At 37.2% G+C, this 16,056-nt stretch overlaps 1 protein-coding gene across 8 annotated transcripts in view; it reads right to left on the bottom strand.

The window, feature by feature from the left end:
• Window positions 1-16,056, bottom strand: part of LTBP1 (latent transforming growth factor beta binding protein 1) — a 182,722-nt gene that overhangs the window by 91,464 nt on the left and 75,202 nt on the right. For 7 of the 8 annotated variants that reach the window (XM_083858430.1, XM_083858429.1, XM_083858425.1 and 4 more), the window contains 2 exons: window positions 13,072-13,296; window positions 9,407-9,684 (listed from right to left, as the gene is read on the bottom strand). In XM_083858430.1, the coding sequence (XP_083714556.1) occupies window positions 9,407-9,684; window positions 13,072-13,296 (503 nt within the window). The remainder of the gene's footprint in view (window positions 1-9,406; window positions 9,685-13,071; window positions 13,297-16,056) is intronic. The other variant, XM_083858427.1, reaches the window with a different exon arrangement.

Genomic DNA, 16,056 nt, shown 5'->3' with positions numbered 1-16,056 from the left:
TGATTCTTTAGGAGACTGTTTTCACATTACTGTCTGGAGTGGGTCTGGTGAAAAATTTTCCTATGTTGCAAGGGTTGAGAAATAGTCCTTGCCTGGATGGTATTTGGCTATGTTAAAACAGTGGAGTATCTCAGCAAGTCCTACATTTCAAATGCAGGCCCAGGCTTACCCTAAGTGAATGTGTATCTTTCAGCTGCCTTGCACTGCTCTGGCTTAGGCACTGGTAGGATTAATACAAGGCTGACCATTCCTGATCAGTCAAAGTCCACTGAGTTCTGCTTCCATAAGCAACTCCTAGCCCAGTACTTCAGAAATACCATCAAGATGCATAAATGGGGAATTCTGCACAACTTTCTTTGCTGCAGCAGCTCTGCCGTTTTCAAAACTGAAATAAGCTCTTCCAACCGCCCCTAGCAAGAGGATACACAGATTGTGCTGCACATCCCAGAAGCTAAAAAAAAATCTTTCAACTGGAGAGTATTCATAATGTCTCCTCTATGTGGTTACCCTAAAACCTTAGAGACCATCTTTACACAATGCTGGTTTTCTCAACCTGCATCCCAGGCAGGCATGCTCCAGGAAGGACCATTTTACTTTATAACCACAGCTACCAAGTTTTGCTTTATAGTTACAAATGCTCAGCCCCTTTCCTAGAGCTTCTTCAAAGACAGAGAAGCCACTTGCTGAAGTTGTACACTGTGGCTGTTCTCAAGAGTCAGCTAAAGCATTCTGCACCCAGCTCCTCTCCCCCGACTGTACCTTGGTTTTACAGCTCTCCACTCTGTGAAAAGAAATGGGAGGAATCCAGGCTTGGTGTTGCATCTCCCCTTATGATCTCAGAAACGGAGCATTTGGGCAGTGAGGCACATTACCTAACACCCAGTGCTTCTCTTCAAGGTCAAAACCTCAGGAGATCACGTGTGTCAAGGCAAGATTCCACTAACATGAGAGCCAGCACACCAGCACAAACTGGCCTCTCCTTTTTTTTCCCTTTTCCCCAAAATAGAAAAGGTGTCATCTAATAATAACAAGTTAAAAAAGAAGGGAAAAAAGAAAGGAGAGGAGGAGGAGGAAGATGGACTAAAGCCCGCTTATAGTTTAGGTGTGGTGCTGCAGCATTTGCACTCTACTGAAAATCATGATCTTTGTGGTCATAATTTTTTCAAATTTCCATATAAAAATCATGAGCAAAAATAAGGATGCCAAAGTCTGAGTCATCTGGCAACTACGGTTTGCAGTCCTGTCAGTAAAAACTGGCAATGATTAAAGCTGCTGCTCCCACTGCCTCTATGGTGAATTAAAGCTTGAAGAATCAATGATAATTTGGTTAAGATCCAGATCATTGTAGAAACTGGGCAACAAGGAAAAGCAACTCCCACATGGAGCTCCTATTGCCTTAAGATCTGTGTAATTTTGGAGCTATGCATCACAAAACATGAGTGCTCTGCAAAGTCCTAATCCAAGCAGAAACAGTTCTTCTGTGGCTACTAAACCCTGATTTTTCTGGTACGTCTAGTAGTGCTTCAGAAACTCTAAAAACTCATGGCACTGCACAAACTGTTCCCTAGCCAGCTACATTTTCCTAAGATGCTCCCTCCTTTCAGCAACCTTAAGCATATATGAACTGAAGCTCTATTTCCACAGGTTTCAAAAACATTTATAGGTGATTCCTTTCCACTTTAAAAGTCTTAACCCACTTCCTACTACTAAGAACAACTCATTAGTTCTTCAGACAGTCTTTTTCAGTCTCTGACTCACAAGTGACTGGAAAAGTCACTTGGAGGAATTCATAACTATTTTTTAGTTTGTTTCACCATTCAACACAACTCCAACACATACTTACGAGCCTAAAATAAGCAGGAAAGCTAAACACAGGCATGCTTGACTATGCATGAAGATATTGCCATTCTTTAAGCTTAGGTTTACACTTTTCTATCAATCATCTACACATATTTTAAACTAATCTAGTCTGTATTCCTGAGGGCTTTTGGAAAAGAGTACAGATTTTCATGAATGATATCTCTGTCATAAGCTTATGATTTGGAAATGTCTTACTGGTTCAGAAGGCACAGAAGTCATGAAGGTTTGGTATAAAAGAGCTCAACTGTGCTGAAAGGCTCAGCAGTAGCAGCAGTATGATGCACACATGGTACTGCTATAAAACAAAGTTCTTCCTGGGTAAAGCACTCAGAGACACTGAAAGTATTGTTTCAAATCCACATATTTTTCCTCATGCGTGCCTGGGCTCCTATGCCAATATTTTATATAACTGAAGGAAGTACTGAATATTCCCATTGGAAGACTGAAATTCTGGCTGACCCTCTGCTGGTGCACAAAAGCCACCCCAAGCCACATCACCTCTTTGTTACTCTGTCCAGACTCGAGCCTCTGCCCCATCTCCACGGTCCTGGAGGGCTAAGCCGTGTATCACCACCAGCACTCCATCTATTTTCCAATGCCAGGGAAAAGGAAGGATTATATCCTTGAAATTCATCTGCTAAGGCAGTAGAGGAAATTTATTCAGCTCCCTGTAAAGTGCAGTAGGGAGCCCAGTCTGGCAACCACAGAGGATTCTGGCCAAGGGACCACAAGGTTTCCTGGGACTCCCACTCCTGCGTGACCCATCTACAAATCCCTGTCACAAGCTGTTAGTTAAAACCACAATACAGGCATAAATAAAGGAGTGTCACATGATGAACTATGATTGAAATTGATAGGTGCTTTGCCTGAGCTAATAGCTAATGACTCTGGGATTCAGCTCAAAAGACTGCATTTCACATACCACAATAGCAGAAGTGAATGGATACACTGTTTAACTTTCTGCAAACTATTCAACAGGCACAGACCTCGGATTGTTGCCTTTTTTTTCCTATAGGCACGACAAACAGAGCAAGAAACCTCAAACTTAATAAATTGTATTACTGAAACAATTAACAGACATACTTAATTAGCTTACTGACCAGCTGAATGACAGGTTGTTACAAATGAAGAGTGTTATCCCATGTAGCACTGGCTCACTAACAGGCATTGTCTCATAAGCACAGGAGTGAAACTTAAATACTTCCAGACTTTCCAGAAGAACTGGTAAAGAATTTGTTTTGGCTTAAGCAGAACATTCTTCATAAGCAAGTAAAAATTATCCAGCTTTCTTCTATTTGAGTAATTAAAACAGTGTTTGGTGGTTTTGGTATCTGATACATCTTTAATCTTCTGATATTTCAGAGTATTGATCTTGCAAAGAAACTACTGCAAATGAAGCATTAATACTGGAAATGAATCCACACCAATTTCTGACAGTCTATTTGTTTAAGAACTTCAGAAGCCAAACCATGAGCTTTGAGGAATTCCAGACAGTTATTTTATTTTACGAGATGGCATTTTTAAGACTATTCTAAAGAAAAGAGGTTTTAAAAGTGCTCTAAGAAAAAAAGTACCAGTATGAAGCATAAAATTGTATCACTTCTGCCTAAAGATAAGTACTAAAGTTCATTTCATACAGTTGTCAAAAAAAGAAAATACCTGAAATTTACCTCCACAGGAAATGTTTTCTTAAATCTGAAGTTCGACAGGGATGCCTTTACAGTTGAATGGCATATTACTGCTGCCATCAGCTCCACACTTCACACACTATAATCATATTGCATACAGTAGTATCAATATGTTAGGTTGGGCATTAAGGGCTATCGACATATTTTGCTGTTCTGATTTCTAACTCAAAAACTTTGATGCATTGGTTTAATATTTCCCATCATGAAAAAATCATCAAGTATCTAAGCACAGTTTTTAAAAACTGTATGTATATTCTCAAAGTTAAGTGCCCAATCAGTGTATGTCCCTGCCTGAATGTATTAAATGCTGAATGATTTGGAGTCAAAATCTTGACCATGATACAATGTTGACAATTTCTAACCTTTTCCAGCTGCCACCTATCACTTGGCTTTATTTTGTATTCTATTAAGTCTGACAACAGATAGAAATGTGTTGCCCAAACCAAAACAAATGTTTCCTGTAAAAGACATTGCTGAAACAAAGTATTAAATAAACTGTCTCCACAGAAATTTATCCCATTTAGATGTTGGTTAACTAATATCTGTTGATCAGACATACTAAGCAGCATTTGAAACACATTTGAAAGTATCTGTGAGAGTTTTGATTGCAGTGAAAAATAAGCAACCCTTGTAAATTTCAAAAGTATTTCCTAGTGTTCATAATTAATGTTATCTATGAAATCATCTAAATAATTAAAACAAATTAATTACAACCATTCATCTAACAAAATATGCTTCTTTTGTCTGCTATAGATGTCATACTGTGATTTTCTTTAATATGATTTTCCAAAATATCACTATAATCCACCAAATTTCACTTCACAATACCGAAACAACTGTAATTCGGGCATCCTTTTGAACAGAGCTCTAACAAGTATAGACCTTTTCTGCAGCACCACTTTGCAAAGGAAGCACAAAGCATCATGCAGCAAACCACTGACATGGTGAGGAATGGAACATACATCCCAACACAGCAAGCTGGAACTGACTTGAATTAAAATACCACAACAAGAAGGGGGGATCAGAAGACAATGTTTCTGAAATTCTTGCAGTAATCATTTCAGAGAGCAGTCCAGCCCCTCTCAGCAGTTACATGAGGAGGAATGAACAAGCATAGGCTCACAGGACTTCATAGCCAGCTTCTCCTCTGGACATTTTGCCTTGTGCTCCTTTCATCAAGGTAAGCAAATTCAGTATCTGTCTCTCTGTAGAATAACAGTGGGGTTTTATTTTCTTTTTAAACTACAAAAGCTAAGATCACCAGAAGTGTCTTTCAGTAAAACTAATACCCAAAAATAACTGCTGAAGTGAACAGCATTACATATTACTCTAGACAGAAAGAACCTGATTGAGACAATTTTTTTTGCAACACCAGCTGCTCCAATTTCTTGCTGTTTTGCAAAAAAACCCTCCTTTTTTACATTGAAGTGAAGAAGAGACCCTAACAATCTTGAGGAAAAGACCCCCATTTTTTAGCAATAATACTGCAATGCAGTAACCATGAATATACTTAGTAAACACTTCAAAGTGATCTTAAGGGGTGAAAAAAGTAGTGCTCAATTATCTTTATATGGATTTTCACAGACAGTAGGCAAGTGCATCAAGTGCATTCTTTTCTTGATTTAAATGCAAAGAAATTATATGCAAAATCAACAGGACCCAATAACACCAACACAATCTTTACTAGGTGCACCACTGATGCTGTAGAAATATTCTGGGAAACACCAAGATACCCTGTGTCATAATATAGGCATTTTTATTAGAATTAAAATTAAAATCATCTGAAGAGGAGGAATTAAAGAAGAGAAACAGAATCTTCCTGATTTCCTTGCTTTTTAAATAGGACTTAGTGAATCAATGGTCTAAGATGATCAACTCCCTGGATTTCAGAAATAAAGGACTACACAGCTGTAAAATATTTTACAGGACACTACGCCCATTCTCCAGCTTTTGAAGGCCCCATTACAGAGTGCTCCCCAGAAATTTACTGCTCTCCATCTTAATTGGGAATTTTGACCTACTGCTTCCATGATGTCTGTTTCCCAACTTCAGATCCCTATTTCCACTACATCATTTTCTGTGTAACAATAGGCAAGTTTAGGTAAAGGTTTGTTTCCTATATCTTTATGTAAACAGCAAGTTTCTGGCCTGCAGCTTAACATGGCTTATGACATATCCTACAAAAATCTTTGTGGTACTAGGAAAGAGTTTTGTGTGGGATGTATCATTGTGAGCTAACATGTAACATGATAAGCTGTCCTGGAGCAATCACTATTAACATCTCCCAGAGGAGAAATAATTGCTGAGTGTTCAACTCAGAGAAAAGAGAGGCAGCCAGGAAAACAGAATTGACTTGAGAACAAAACAGAGCCATCCAAAACACTATTTTCTTCCTATAACACCTTCTAAAAATTCAAATTGTAATGCTACTTTTGTAGTTATCTTTCCACTTCACAGTGCTGAGGACACTTCAGAAAACAATCACAATTAAACAGCACATACATACATGTGTACTTGTATTTCTAAAAATTTTTGTCTTTAGTTATCTATTCTCATTAAAAACTAGGAAATTTCATTCCTCTTGCCCCTCTCACTCTCCCTGTCCTTCTGAGCTGGTAGACTGACATCTTTTCATTCACCTTTTACTCCTATCTTGTTCCCATGGTTGCTGCCTTTGGTTATAGTCACTTATGATACTACAGACAGGTAAGGGAAGAGAAGGTCTGAAAGAATTCCTATGTCATTAATGAAAAGTGATTGCAGACCTGATGATACAACCAGATTCTTCAACTATCTGTGCCATAATGTCCTTCAGTTCAAGGTGGCTCCAGTTGCTAACTTTAACAGCATGCACTTGCTTGGAAATTTTCTGCAAAATCGCACTCTGTCTGTCTTGGAAACTGAGTATCCTACTGTTTTTGAATGAGATACATTAAGGGAATTTAAATAAGGTGGGGCAAGGAAGAATGTGCTGGGAGATGAAAAATATTCCACAGAAGATTACAAAACAAACCTCAGAGCACTAAAATCAAAGGATCTGTAACTGAAAAGCAGCTGAAATTCAAGGAGGGTAAGGAGAGAACAAGGGATGGAGAGAAACATAAAATAGTAGAAGTTACACATGCAGATAAAATCACAAAAGAGATTCTGATACAGTTTTAATCCTTTGCTTTTAGCATGGACCTAAAGTAAGTTCAGCAAATCCCTAATCAACTTAGTTGACTTGTCTACAAGAGGCCACACACAAATCCTTCCACCAATCTGCTTTACAGACAGTAAAGTCATCACAGGATCCCAGGATATTTAAGAACACATTTCTGAAGCCAAATACACAATCCACCCTGCAAAAAAATGTATAAACACTGTTGAACTAAGTATGGGTACCAAAATTATCCATCATCAGCTCCAGAAAGGACTTGCGACACATTGCTACTAATAGGGAAAGCTCATTTCAGTATTCCATCTGAACGAATAGAAAGAATCCACAGATATAGCAAAGTAAATATGAAAGAAACTGAAAAGCCAATTATTTTACAGTAGATCTTTTAAGCAGTTAAAAAATCCCAGTTGTCTTTCCCAGTTCAAGGCATATTTAACATAAAAATAAAGAATAAGCATTGACTAGCTGCAGGAAAAACAGTAACATTTCAGATTCAAATTGGAAAGATGAATGAGTCACTCAGATCTATATTTATGGCAAGGTCTTAAATGAATGCTCTACAAAACGCCATTCTATAACTCCAATTCTAAATTGAACCATCACTGTAAGAATGCCTCCGAAATCCTTACTATGTTCTTCTTCAAGATTGACATTGATCAATGAAATCTGTAAAAACTGAGAGCATGCACTATTCTGAACTAGGAGGCCCTACCCTTTCTTGAGACCACTGCAAAGACACATTTTTCCTGGGCAATACTGAAAAAAAAGTTATAAAAATTGGTGAGTAGGATTCCAATTCAGATATGAAGGTAATCCAAGCTTATTTTCCCTTTTCTTCCCCTATAAAAGGAGATAGGCAGCACCCACTGCCAAGCACAAGACCAAGGAATTGATTTTGTGTTCCTTTATATACGAGTACAAAGAGAAATATCAAAAAATAATAAACAACTATTAACCATCACACTTTTTTCCAGATTTTTAGGATTGCACCTTATGATGCCATGCTTTTTGTATTTCTCATACTTAGGAAATAGAGAGAAATCACTGTTTGACACAGGCTCTGTTTCATTTTTTCATGTAAAATCCATGAACTTTCATTTGACCGTGTGCTTCAACACTTGCTGAAAAAAACCCAAACGTTTTACTATGCTTGAAACAGACAAGTACAAAGAACTCACCACTGTAAATTAACACTGTAGATCCTGAATCAATCATTTGACAATTAGTAAAGTCTAGCCTTTAACCACATGCAAACTTAACTCTGACCTTCTAAAAATTTTTTTGGTGTGTGATGACATTTAAAATTAACTTATTCCATTTTTCAGAATGAATTACTTTAAAGCATCCTCATGACAACTTGGTAGAGATGGCAGATGACTGAGACTAAGGAACTTTGATTTCAAGTTCAACACTGTGCCCATGGCAGGGGGGGATTCAGTACCTTAGGATCTGAAAACTGTCACCTTCTACCTGCTTCTGACTGCATCCTAATTTCTGCTCCTGCCTGTTCCCCATTAGTGATCCTTTCCAAAATCCTTGCCCATCTGTGAATAAGGGAGTGAGGTCTCTTCCCTCTTTTTTTGGGAGGGGAAGGCAAGAGTTGTGCACAGCTTAAGAGCCTTTAAAAATTCACTGACAGCTGGAAGAAACAGCCAGAAGAAACACTTGGAAAGGGCATTTTGCTCCAGTCCTACATCTCAGGAACAATGGGTGATGTCCCTTTGAGGGGAAGGCATGCTCTGTGCCAGTGACATCTTTGGATAATTTTGCTACCAACATCTAACAAGCATTTGTTAAATATACTGGAAACACATATAGTATTTGATACTTGAAATTTGACTAACTTTAGGTGCATATTACTGGAAGGACCAAAACCAAAGCAACCCTTGTAATAAACTTAAAATTCATATTTTCAATTATAGAGTCATAAAGTATTTTTTAGTCTGAAATACAACATAGTAATTCTCTAACATTACCTCCCAAAACAAGTGATTTTTCCTGAAACCTCACACACATTATTTCAGTCTGAGGTATGCATTCACCTTAAAGACATGATCTGAAAAGCCAAATTTTAGAAAGGTAATAAGCAATAAATAACAGGATTTTACTGGCTCCTTAACAATCTTTTCACATATCCTTACCATCTTTCTCTATATATATATATTCAAACATATATGCCAATATAAAAACATGTGTTGCTATTAAAGTGCTTTCAGGATTGAAAAATACACAATTTTGAATAATCGTATGAAAAACATGATGTGAACATACTATTTTTAAGTGAACTAAGGTTTTAATGTTCTAGTGAACACTCAGCTGGCTTTCATGATTTTTCTACCCCATTCAATGGTCACATTTCAACAGATTCAAAACATTATATGTTTTACTGTATTTTAGGCTAAAATTCTTGAATAGGTATTTCCATGACAGGAAGAAAAAGCTATAGATAAAATAACTGAAACCAAAATGTCAGGGACCCAAGTCTACAGAAAATAAAGACATTAGCTTAAAGGAGAAAGAGGTTCAGAAAAATGTTCCTTAATAAAAATGATACATTCTCAAAATTATTTTCTTGCAGAAAAGAATGTCAAATGTGTCCTTTCCCTGCAATTGTTGGATTTCTAAATTTTTTTTTTCACTCCTTTATAATAGAGCCTTAAAGCTACCTGTCTCACAAGCCTTAGCAAACATTTCTTACCTGTGTCCCAACAGTCTCCTGAAAGCAGCGCCCAAGCTGAGTTTTAACTGAAACAGGAAACATATGAGGAATGGGTTGTTGATTTGTGTAAGTTGTATGTCCTTTCTGGGTCTTCTGGTATGGAAGACCTTGGTAAGAGACCTGTGGATGTACTGGCTGAGGTACTTTCGCTTTTTGTCCTGTTGATGTGCTGTCAATCCTTGACACTTGATGGATCTGAACTGAGGCTTCAGGGGGATGTTTCACATGGATATTCACTATGTTAGGAGGGAACTTCACTAAAATAATTGAAGGAAAAACACATAAGAGAAATTGGTAATAAAATATGTGAAGAAGATATCTTAGGCACCTCTAAGACATTTCTTTTTTGTACATCAGAATTTTTACAGAGTGCCATGAAGTGACTGAAATATAAATGAAGCCCAAATTTGGGGGTTAGAGGGAAGGCTTATAGAACACACAAAGTCTCATTAACAAAGCAAGAAAATCAAAAATCTTCATGGAGGAAAGAACAATATTATAGGATTGTAAAGACTGCTAGATAAACATGGATGTCCAAATTGGCTGGTATGACATTAATATTTGTGGTCATACTGTGTAATAAGAATCCCATTCAAAGTTCCAGAATTCCTACTCTACTGGGTTATTTTTGGATATATAATAAGCTTTATTTTCTTTTTCAGATCCATCATCTTTCTCTGGAACACAGAAAAAGCTTCAAATTTCATCCCTTCACCTTTATATACCTGCCAAGTCTCAAGTTCGCTTCGGCAAGAGTTGCCAGCATCTCAACCATCTAAAATCACCCCTCCCTTTGCTGAACTTTGAATTCAGGGTTTGGCAGATAAAGGGGGAGGAAATGATTTTCAGACACTTCCGTTTTTAAATATGGTTGTAAGTTTTAAGTCTGGGTATGTAGACTGAGACTCTCCGTCAATGCAATCTGCACAGAACTGCTTGTGACCCTTAAATCTCTTTTCACTGGAACACAAAATGCCCTTTAAAGTAAATGAAATTATTATTGGGGTAGGCAGAGAGGAGAGGTGTGTAACAAGCTGTATAGTTTGTAAGCTGCATAACTAAGTTAGCACTTCCTGGGTCTGGCTGGGCCTCTCTCATCAGTGAGAACTTCACAGGCTACTTGAGGCCAGACAATCCATCAGAGGTAGCACCTCTTCCAAACATCAAGAACCAAAAAATATCATTTGACAGAGGTTTCTCTATAATGCACACTGGATTGTTAAGTCTTCTGTATTATCTCCTTGTCTCCTGAAGTTTGAACTGTTCTTTGGAACTTGATTGGGTATTTTCAGCTACACACCTCAGGAGGCATATTTCATTTATTGGAGCTCCTTTAAAATTATAATATTTTGGAGAAAGTGGTTTTAGTTTTTGACATTATTTTCATTTCTCTAGGCACATTATGAGTATTAATTGGTTTCACATAGGAATTCCTTAAAAGAAACTGACTTATCCTTACACTGACTGCTTTGTTTAATTTATGAAAATTGTCAACACAGTCAGACAGAAACATCAGGAATAAGATGGCAGGGTAAAGATCTTGCCTGAAACTGAAAACAACCCACAAGCAAAATGTATGCTACACGAGGTCTGCTAGAGGTGAACCCACAGGGGAGCACTTCCATGGTACAAGCAGAAGCAGTGAGATCCTTTTCAGGCTGTTAGACTGGGTTTGGAGGCCAAGATAAGACCACCTAGTCTGTCTGTAAAAAGAAATAAACTCACCCCAACATTTTTATGTATGAAGAGGGATGGATCCCTTCAACTAGTTTCTCTAGCTGCTAAATCTAAAAACTATATTAGTCCTCAAAAGAAATCACTTAATTTCTGTGCTTTAGTATCTCAATCCATCCAGAGATGTTCAGATGCTGGAAACATCAAATTAAGCTGGGTTCTCCCATGCAGTATTATTATCACAATCCTCTCCAGGTCTTGGATCACTGCCTAGATGTGCTCATTTTTATTTCTGCCAGCCATCTCAGGATGAATTGCTTTATTCTTTCCTTTAAAGAAATAAAATATTTGTCTCTCAACAATCCAACATCCTCATTTGGACACATAAAGAAAAGAAAAGGCATTGTGACTGCTAATCATTCCTATGAGGATTTGAAGGTCAGGAAAAAAATATTCAGGAGGTCAGACTCTTTAGCACTGAGAAACCTACTGTGCATTTTAGGAGAGAATGTGAAGAATAACTCTGTCTTAAAAATTTGGGGGTTGTGGTCCACTATACTGTCTAAAATTATTTCATCTGGAATAGGCATCTGAATTTCATAGGCAGAGAAATAAACTGATGCTCTGCTAAATGTTTAGGTAATTATATTTTCTTCTTCTGATGGAGGAGATATTCAAAAGTACTTAGAAAACATTGTATTTCCAGGATACTATCAACAGTTCATTCACAGCTATGTCACTCTCTGAATACAGAATTACTGCCTTAAATTGTATTTATCACAAATATCTTTTAGCAAAGTTATTCAGAAACTATTTGCCAGTAACGGCCTCTCATCTTTCTGTATATATTTTCTTTTTATTCAGAGATACCAACCTTGGAGAGGTAATTTTAAAATGACCCTTGACCAAAAACCAATCTGGCAATTCAAATAAGTCAACAAAATTCACATTAGGTCACATGTTGAGAATCTGAGTTTCAGGGGTCACTTTATATGGACAAGATCTCACCCAGATAAAATCCTACATAGACTCATAGGACACATAAATAAATTCAACACTTCAAAGTCACTTCAAAACAAAAGTATTAGAGGGAACAGTAATCTGAAGCTGAATGAACTTTCTTTGACTGGGAAAATTTGATTTACATCACAGGTTTCCTTCTCTCTTATTCTCTGTCTTGTTTGCAGCATTAGCAGTAGGAAAACTCTAGTTTTTTGGTTTGGTTTTCCTGTTGGGGGGGGGGTGGTTTGTGGTTTTGGGGGTTTTTTTGAGTTGTTGTGGGCGGTTTTTCAGGGGGCTTTTTTTTGGTGGGTTTTTTTTTGGTTGGGGAGGAGGTTGTTTGTTTTTGGTTTTGTGGGAGGTTTGGTTTTTTTGTGTGGTTTTGTTTGTTTGTTTTTTATATTGTTATTTGACCTGGAAGGAATGTTCTATTTAAGTGGATCATATAATGGCCTATCTACACTAAGAAGTTCACCACAAAATTAACTTCTAAGACTCTCTGAAATCATGTAAGATAAATATGGCTTCTATTTTCAGTTTTACATTAGATTGAAATTTTTTTCATGTTGAAAAGCATAATCTCTTTCCTCCACTAGTAACCATGGAATCACTTGCATTTCTCTGTCCAGGTGTACTGCAATTTATGGACTCTGTTCAACCAAATCATTGTCTTTTTGAACAGGTCTAGACTTCAGGAAGAACTTCCCTGCATTATCCCTTGACTCTGCAATTTGCATTAAATTCTACCATAAAGTAAAGTAAATTTACCTACAAACTCTTTTCAATAACACTGTTGCTTCTTATTTCAGTCATTGAGCAAAATATGTTCCAGACATTCTGGTGAGCTCATGATTCAAGTTGTGCCGTCAATATTTGATATATGTAGAAGTAGCACTATTGTTACTGGTTGAATACCCGAAATATTTTGTTAAAACCAACAAATTAAAAATATCTATCAAGAAAGAAGTTACCTTTTACACCTTGCTGTCCGGACATCGTCAGTGGTAAAGTATGAGTAGAGTGGATAACTTGTGATCCTACAGCCTTGTTCACCTGTTGCGGGTGATGATAGAGTTTTGGAGAATTGGCAGTCTGCACGGGAATCTGACAGAGTTTACCAGTGTAATTAGGAGGGCACTGGCATTTATCTCTAGAACTACACTGGCCTCCATTCATGCATGGAAGGTGGCAAATAACTGAAATGAAAACAGAAATAAAAATTTTGTTAATGACTTTAGCTTTAGTAATATCTGGCCACATATCACACACAAGTTGAAGAGGAAAGGAATAGGGCTGGAGAGCTTAATTCTTCATTCAGACATCTGAAGAATGACTATCCATATCCATGTGACATGCACTTTTAACTGCCTTGTAGTAGAACCACTTCCCCAACCCTCCTTGTGATCTCTAACCTCTGTCTTGTTTGCATCTTCTCTCCACAACACACAGAGGAAAGTTCTTCCCTTAGATATCCAAGCTATTTTATTTCATTATGCTATTAAGCAAGACACTAAACTAATATGGTGTCTGGCTACATCTCTTATTCACACTTTGGTACAGATGCTCTTATCTGTCAGCCTCTTGTTTCCGAAAATCCTGGAAATACCTATCCGTTCCTGGAAGTCTGCGAAAAAAACCTCACCCAATAATAGAAAGTAGTGGGGACAAATTTTCCATTTTGACTTTAAGCCTTGGTTTTTCTCTGGAAAAGTATTTCTTGCAGAGGATCTAGATTTTTGCTTAACATTTATTTCTCAGATAAAATAAACTAATTTGTATCCACCCATGAAGATCATAAAAATATCAAGAGATTCTACTGAAATTATTTCATAGACAAACTGCAAAGCATTAAAACCTTGTAACTCCAATAAAAAGACGAGTAATTATTTCTGTGCCAGCTAGCACTTGCACATTCACAGGAATATAACTTATCAGATAAAACATGAAAAATGTCAACATCAAATGAAAAATACCTCTCAACTCAGAGGTACATGCAGTAATAGGCATGGTTCAGCACTTTCCAAAAATATAATGTGGGACTCTATAATCAATCACAATGTAAGTGAGCTGTCAGAATTTTCAAGAACTAAATGATGTGAAAACAACAGGAAAAATACCATAAGTTTTTGTTCAAGACAAACAAAGGCCACTTTTGTCAGGAATTAAACAGTATTGAGAAACAGAGTCCAGCATCCATTTGTCAGATTGAAGATAAGATTCTGACTTTAACAAATAAGAAGTTTTACAGTAATCATGGCATTTTGCTTGATTGGTATTGCTTGGTCTGTAAGGAATTACAATAAAAATGACAAACTGTAGATAATCCAAGGTAATTAAGAATCTAGTGCTCATTATTCCAATTGCTGTGACCTCTGGACAACCACAGGCTATTACTATTATGAATAGCATAGAAGGCCAGTGTTGGAAAAGGAACCTGTGTGTTGTGTGCTGCAAGAAGACAAAGTAAAACACTCAGCAGCCCGAAGAGTTCTAACCCAGCTGTGTAATTCCCTCGGCCCAGGAAACAGCACACTCAGCCCAGCTCATCACAGAGCACCCTCACACTGCCTGGACAGAGCCTGGAATGCCAATGCCTCATTGCCAGATAGATCCATGCACAATACAAACTGCCAGAATTGTTTTTCCAATGCGCTCTGCAAAAGTGCATTCAATATTTTTCTTGTCTAATCTTATATTTACATTTAATATAAACTGACTGAAAGTACTTCTAGCTGTAGCACTGTGCTAATGGCCCTAATCAACCTTGGAAGGCTACCCATGACAGGACAAGCCTTATGTTTTGGTTCTCAACCTTTGCTGGGACTTGATCTGAGTGTATAAAAGACATCCTTACAGAACTGCTATTACTCCAGGGCAAAATGAAGGGGGGTTGACCATAGCAGTAACTAAAGCATGACAGACATCTCCCTCTATCTGGTACCATTTCTTCCTGAGCAGCCACAAACAAGTGACTGCACTGTAATAAAGACAACATACAAAGAATTCTAGTGCTTTTAAAGATGTGCCTGAAGGCTGAACACCAAGGTGGTTTTCTTGGAAAGTAAAATCATACCATGAAACACTGCAAAATAGCATTAAGGGGGGAGGAGTTTGGTGTTTGAAAGAAGTACAGTGAAACAAAGGCAAACAAAAATAGTTTCACTGTGGAATTCTTTGAGTGCAAGAGGTCTACCTTATAGATTTTCTTCCCCCTCTCTCACGGCTGAGGGAACAAGGTAACATGCAAAATCTGCCTTTTAGACAACATAAGTATATCCAAAATTTCCACCCAAATAAATTAATTTCTTCTGTGATACTGTTCCTATAAGGCAATTGACATCTAGAAGGCCAAGTTGTGTGGGTATTTCTGCACCACCAGGCACTCTTCACGTGTTCCTCTCCTGCAGAAATCTGGTAGGTAATGAATGAATAGGCACATGAAAAGCTTTGTTTTTGAGCAAAAAGTATGTGCTAAAAATACTGAGAAGGAAGATGCCAACAGAAAAGAGTTGGTTCATGTTCCTTCTTATAACTGTTTGCTTTGGATATCCACCCAAATAATTTGTGCAAATAAGTGTAAACCAATGACACCAAAAGAGTGTTGCCTGAGTGTATAAAGTTCTGTAATAAAAATTCTGAATTTTGAAATATGTAATTGTAAGTTGAAATCAGCCATGCAAAAGCAAATAGGATGTAAACTGGTAAACTGAAAACTTAACAATCTCAAATGGCAAATATTATGAGAACTTAAAAAACAACAAACAACTCAAAACAAAAGACCAAATAGAAATAAAAAAAAAAAAAATAATAATAATAATAATAATAATAATAATAATAAAAAACCCAACAAAAACCTACACCACATTGAAATAAAATTTCTGATTATTTTAAACAGGTGTAAGCAGCCCACACTCTTTTTGCATTATTTCCTCAGGTAGTTTATGGCCACAAGAAGT

The sequence above is a fragment of the Zosterops lateralis genome, assembly GCF_965231275.1.
Source record: "Zosterops lateralis genome assembly, chromosome: 3".
Lineage (NCBI taxonomy): Eukaryota > Metazoa > Chordata > Aves > Passeriformes > Zosteropidae > Zosterops > Zosterops lateralis.
This window is presented reverse-complemented; position numbering and strand designations above follow the sequence as displayed.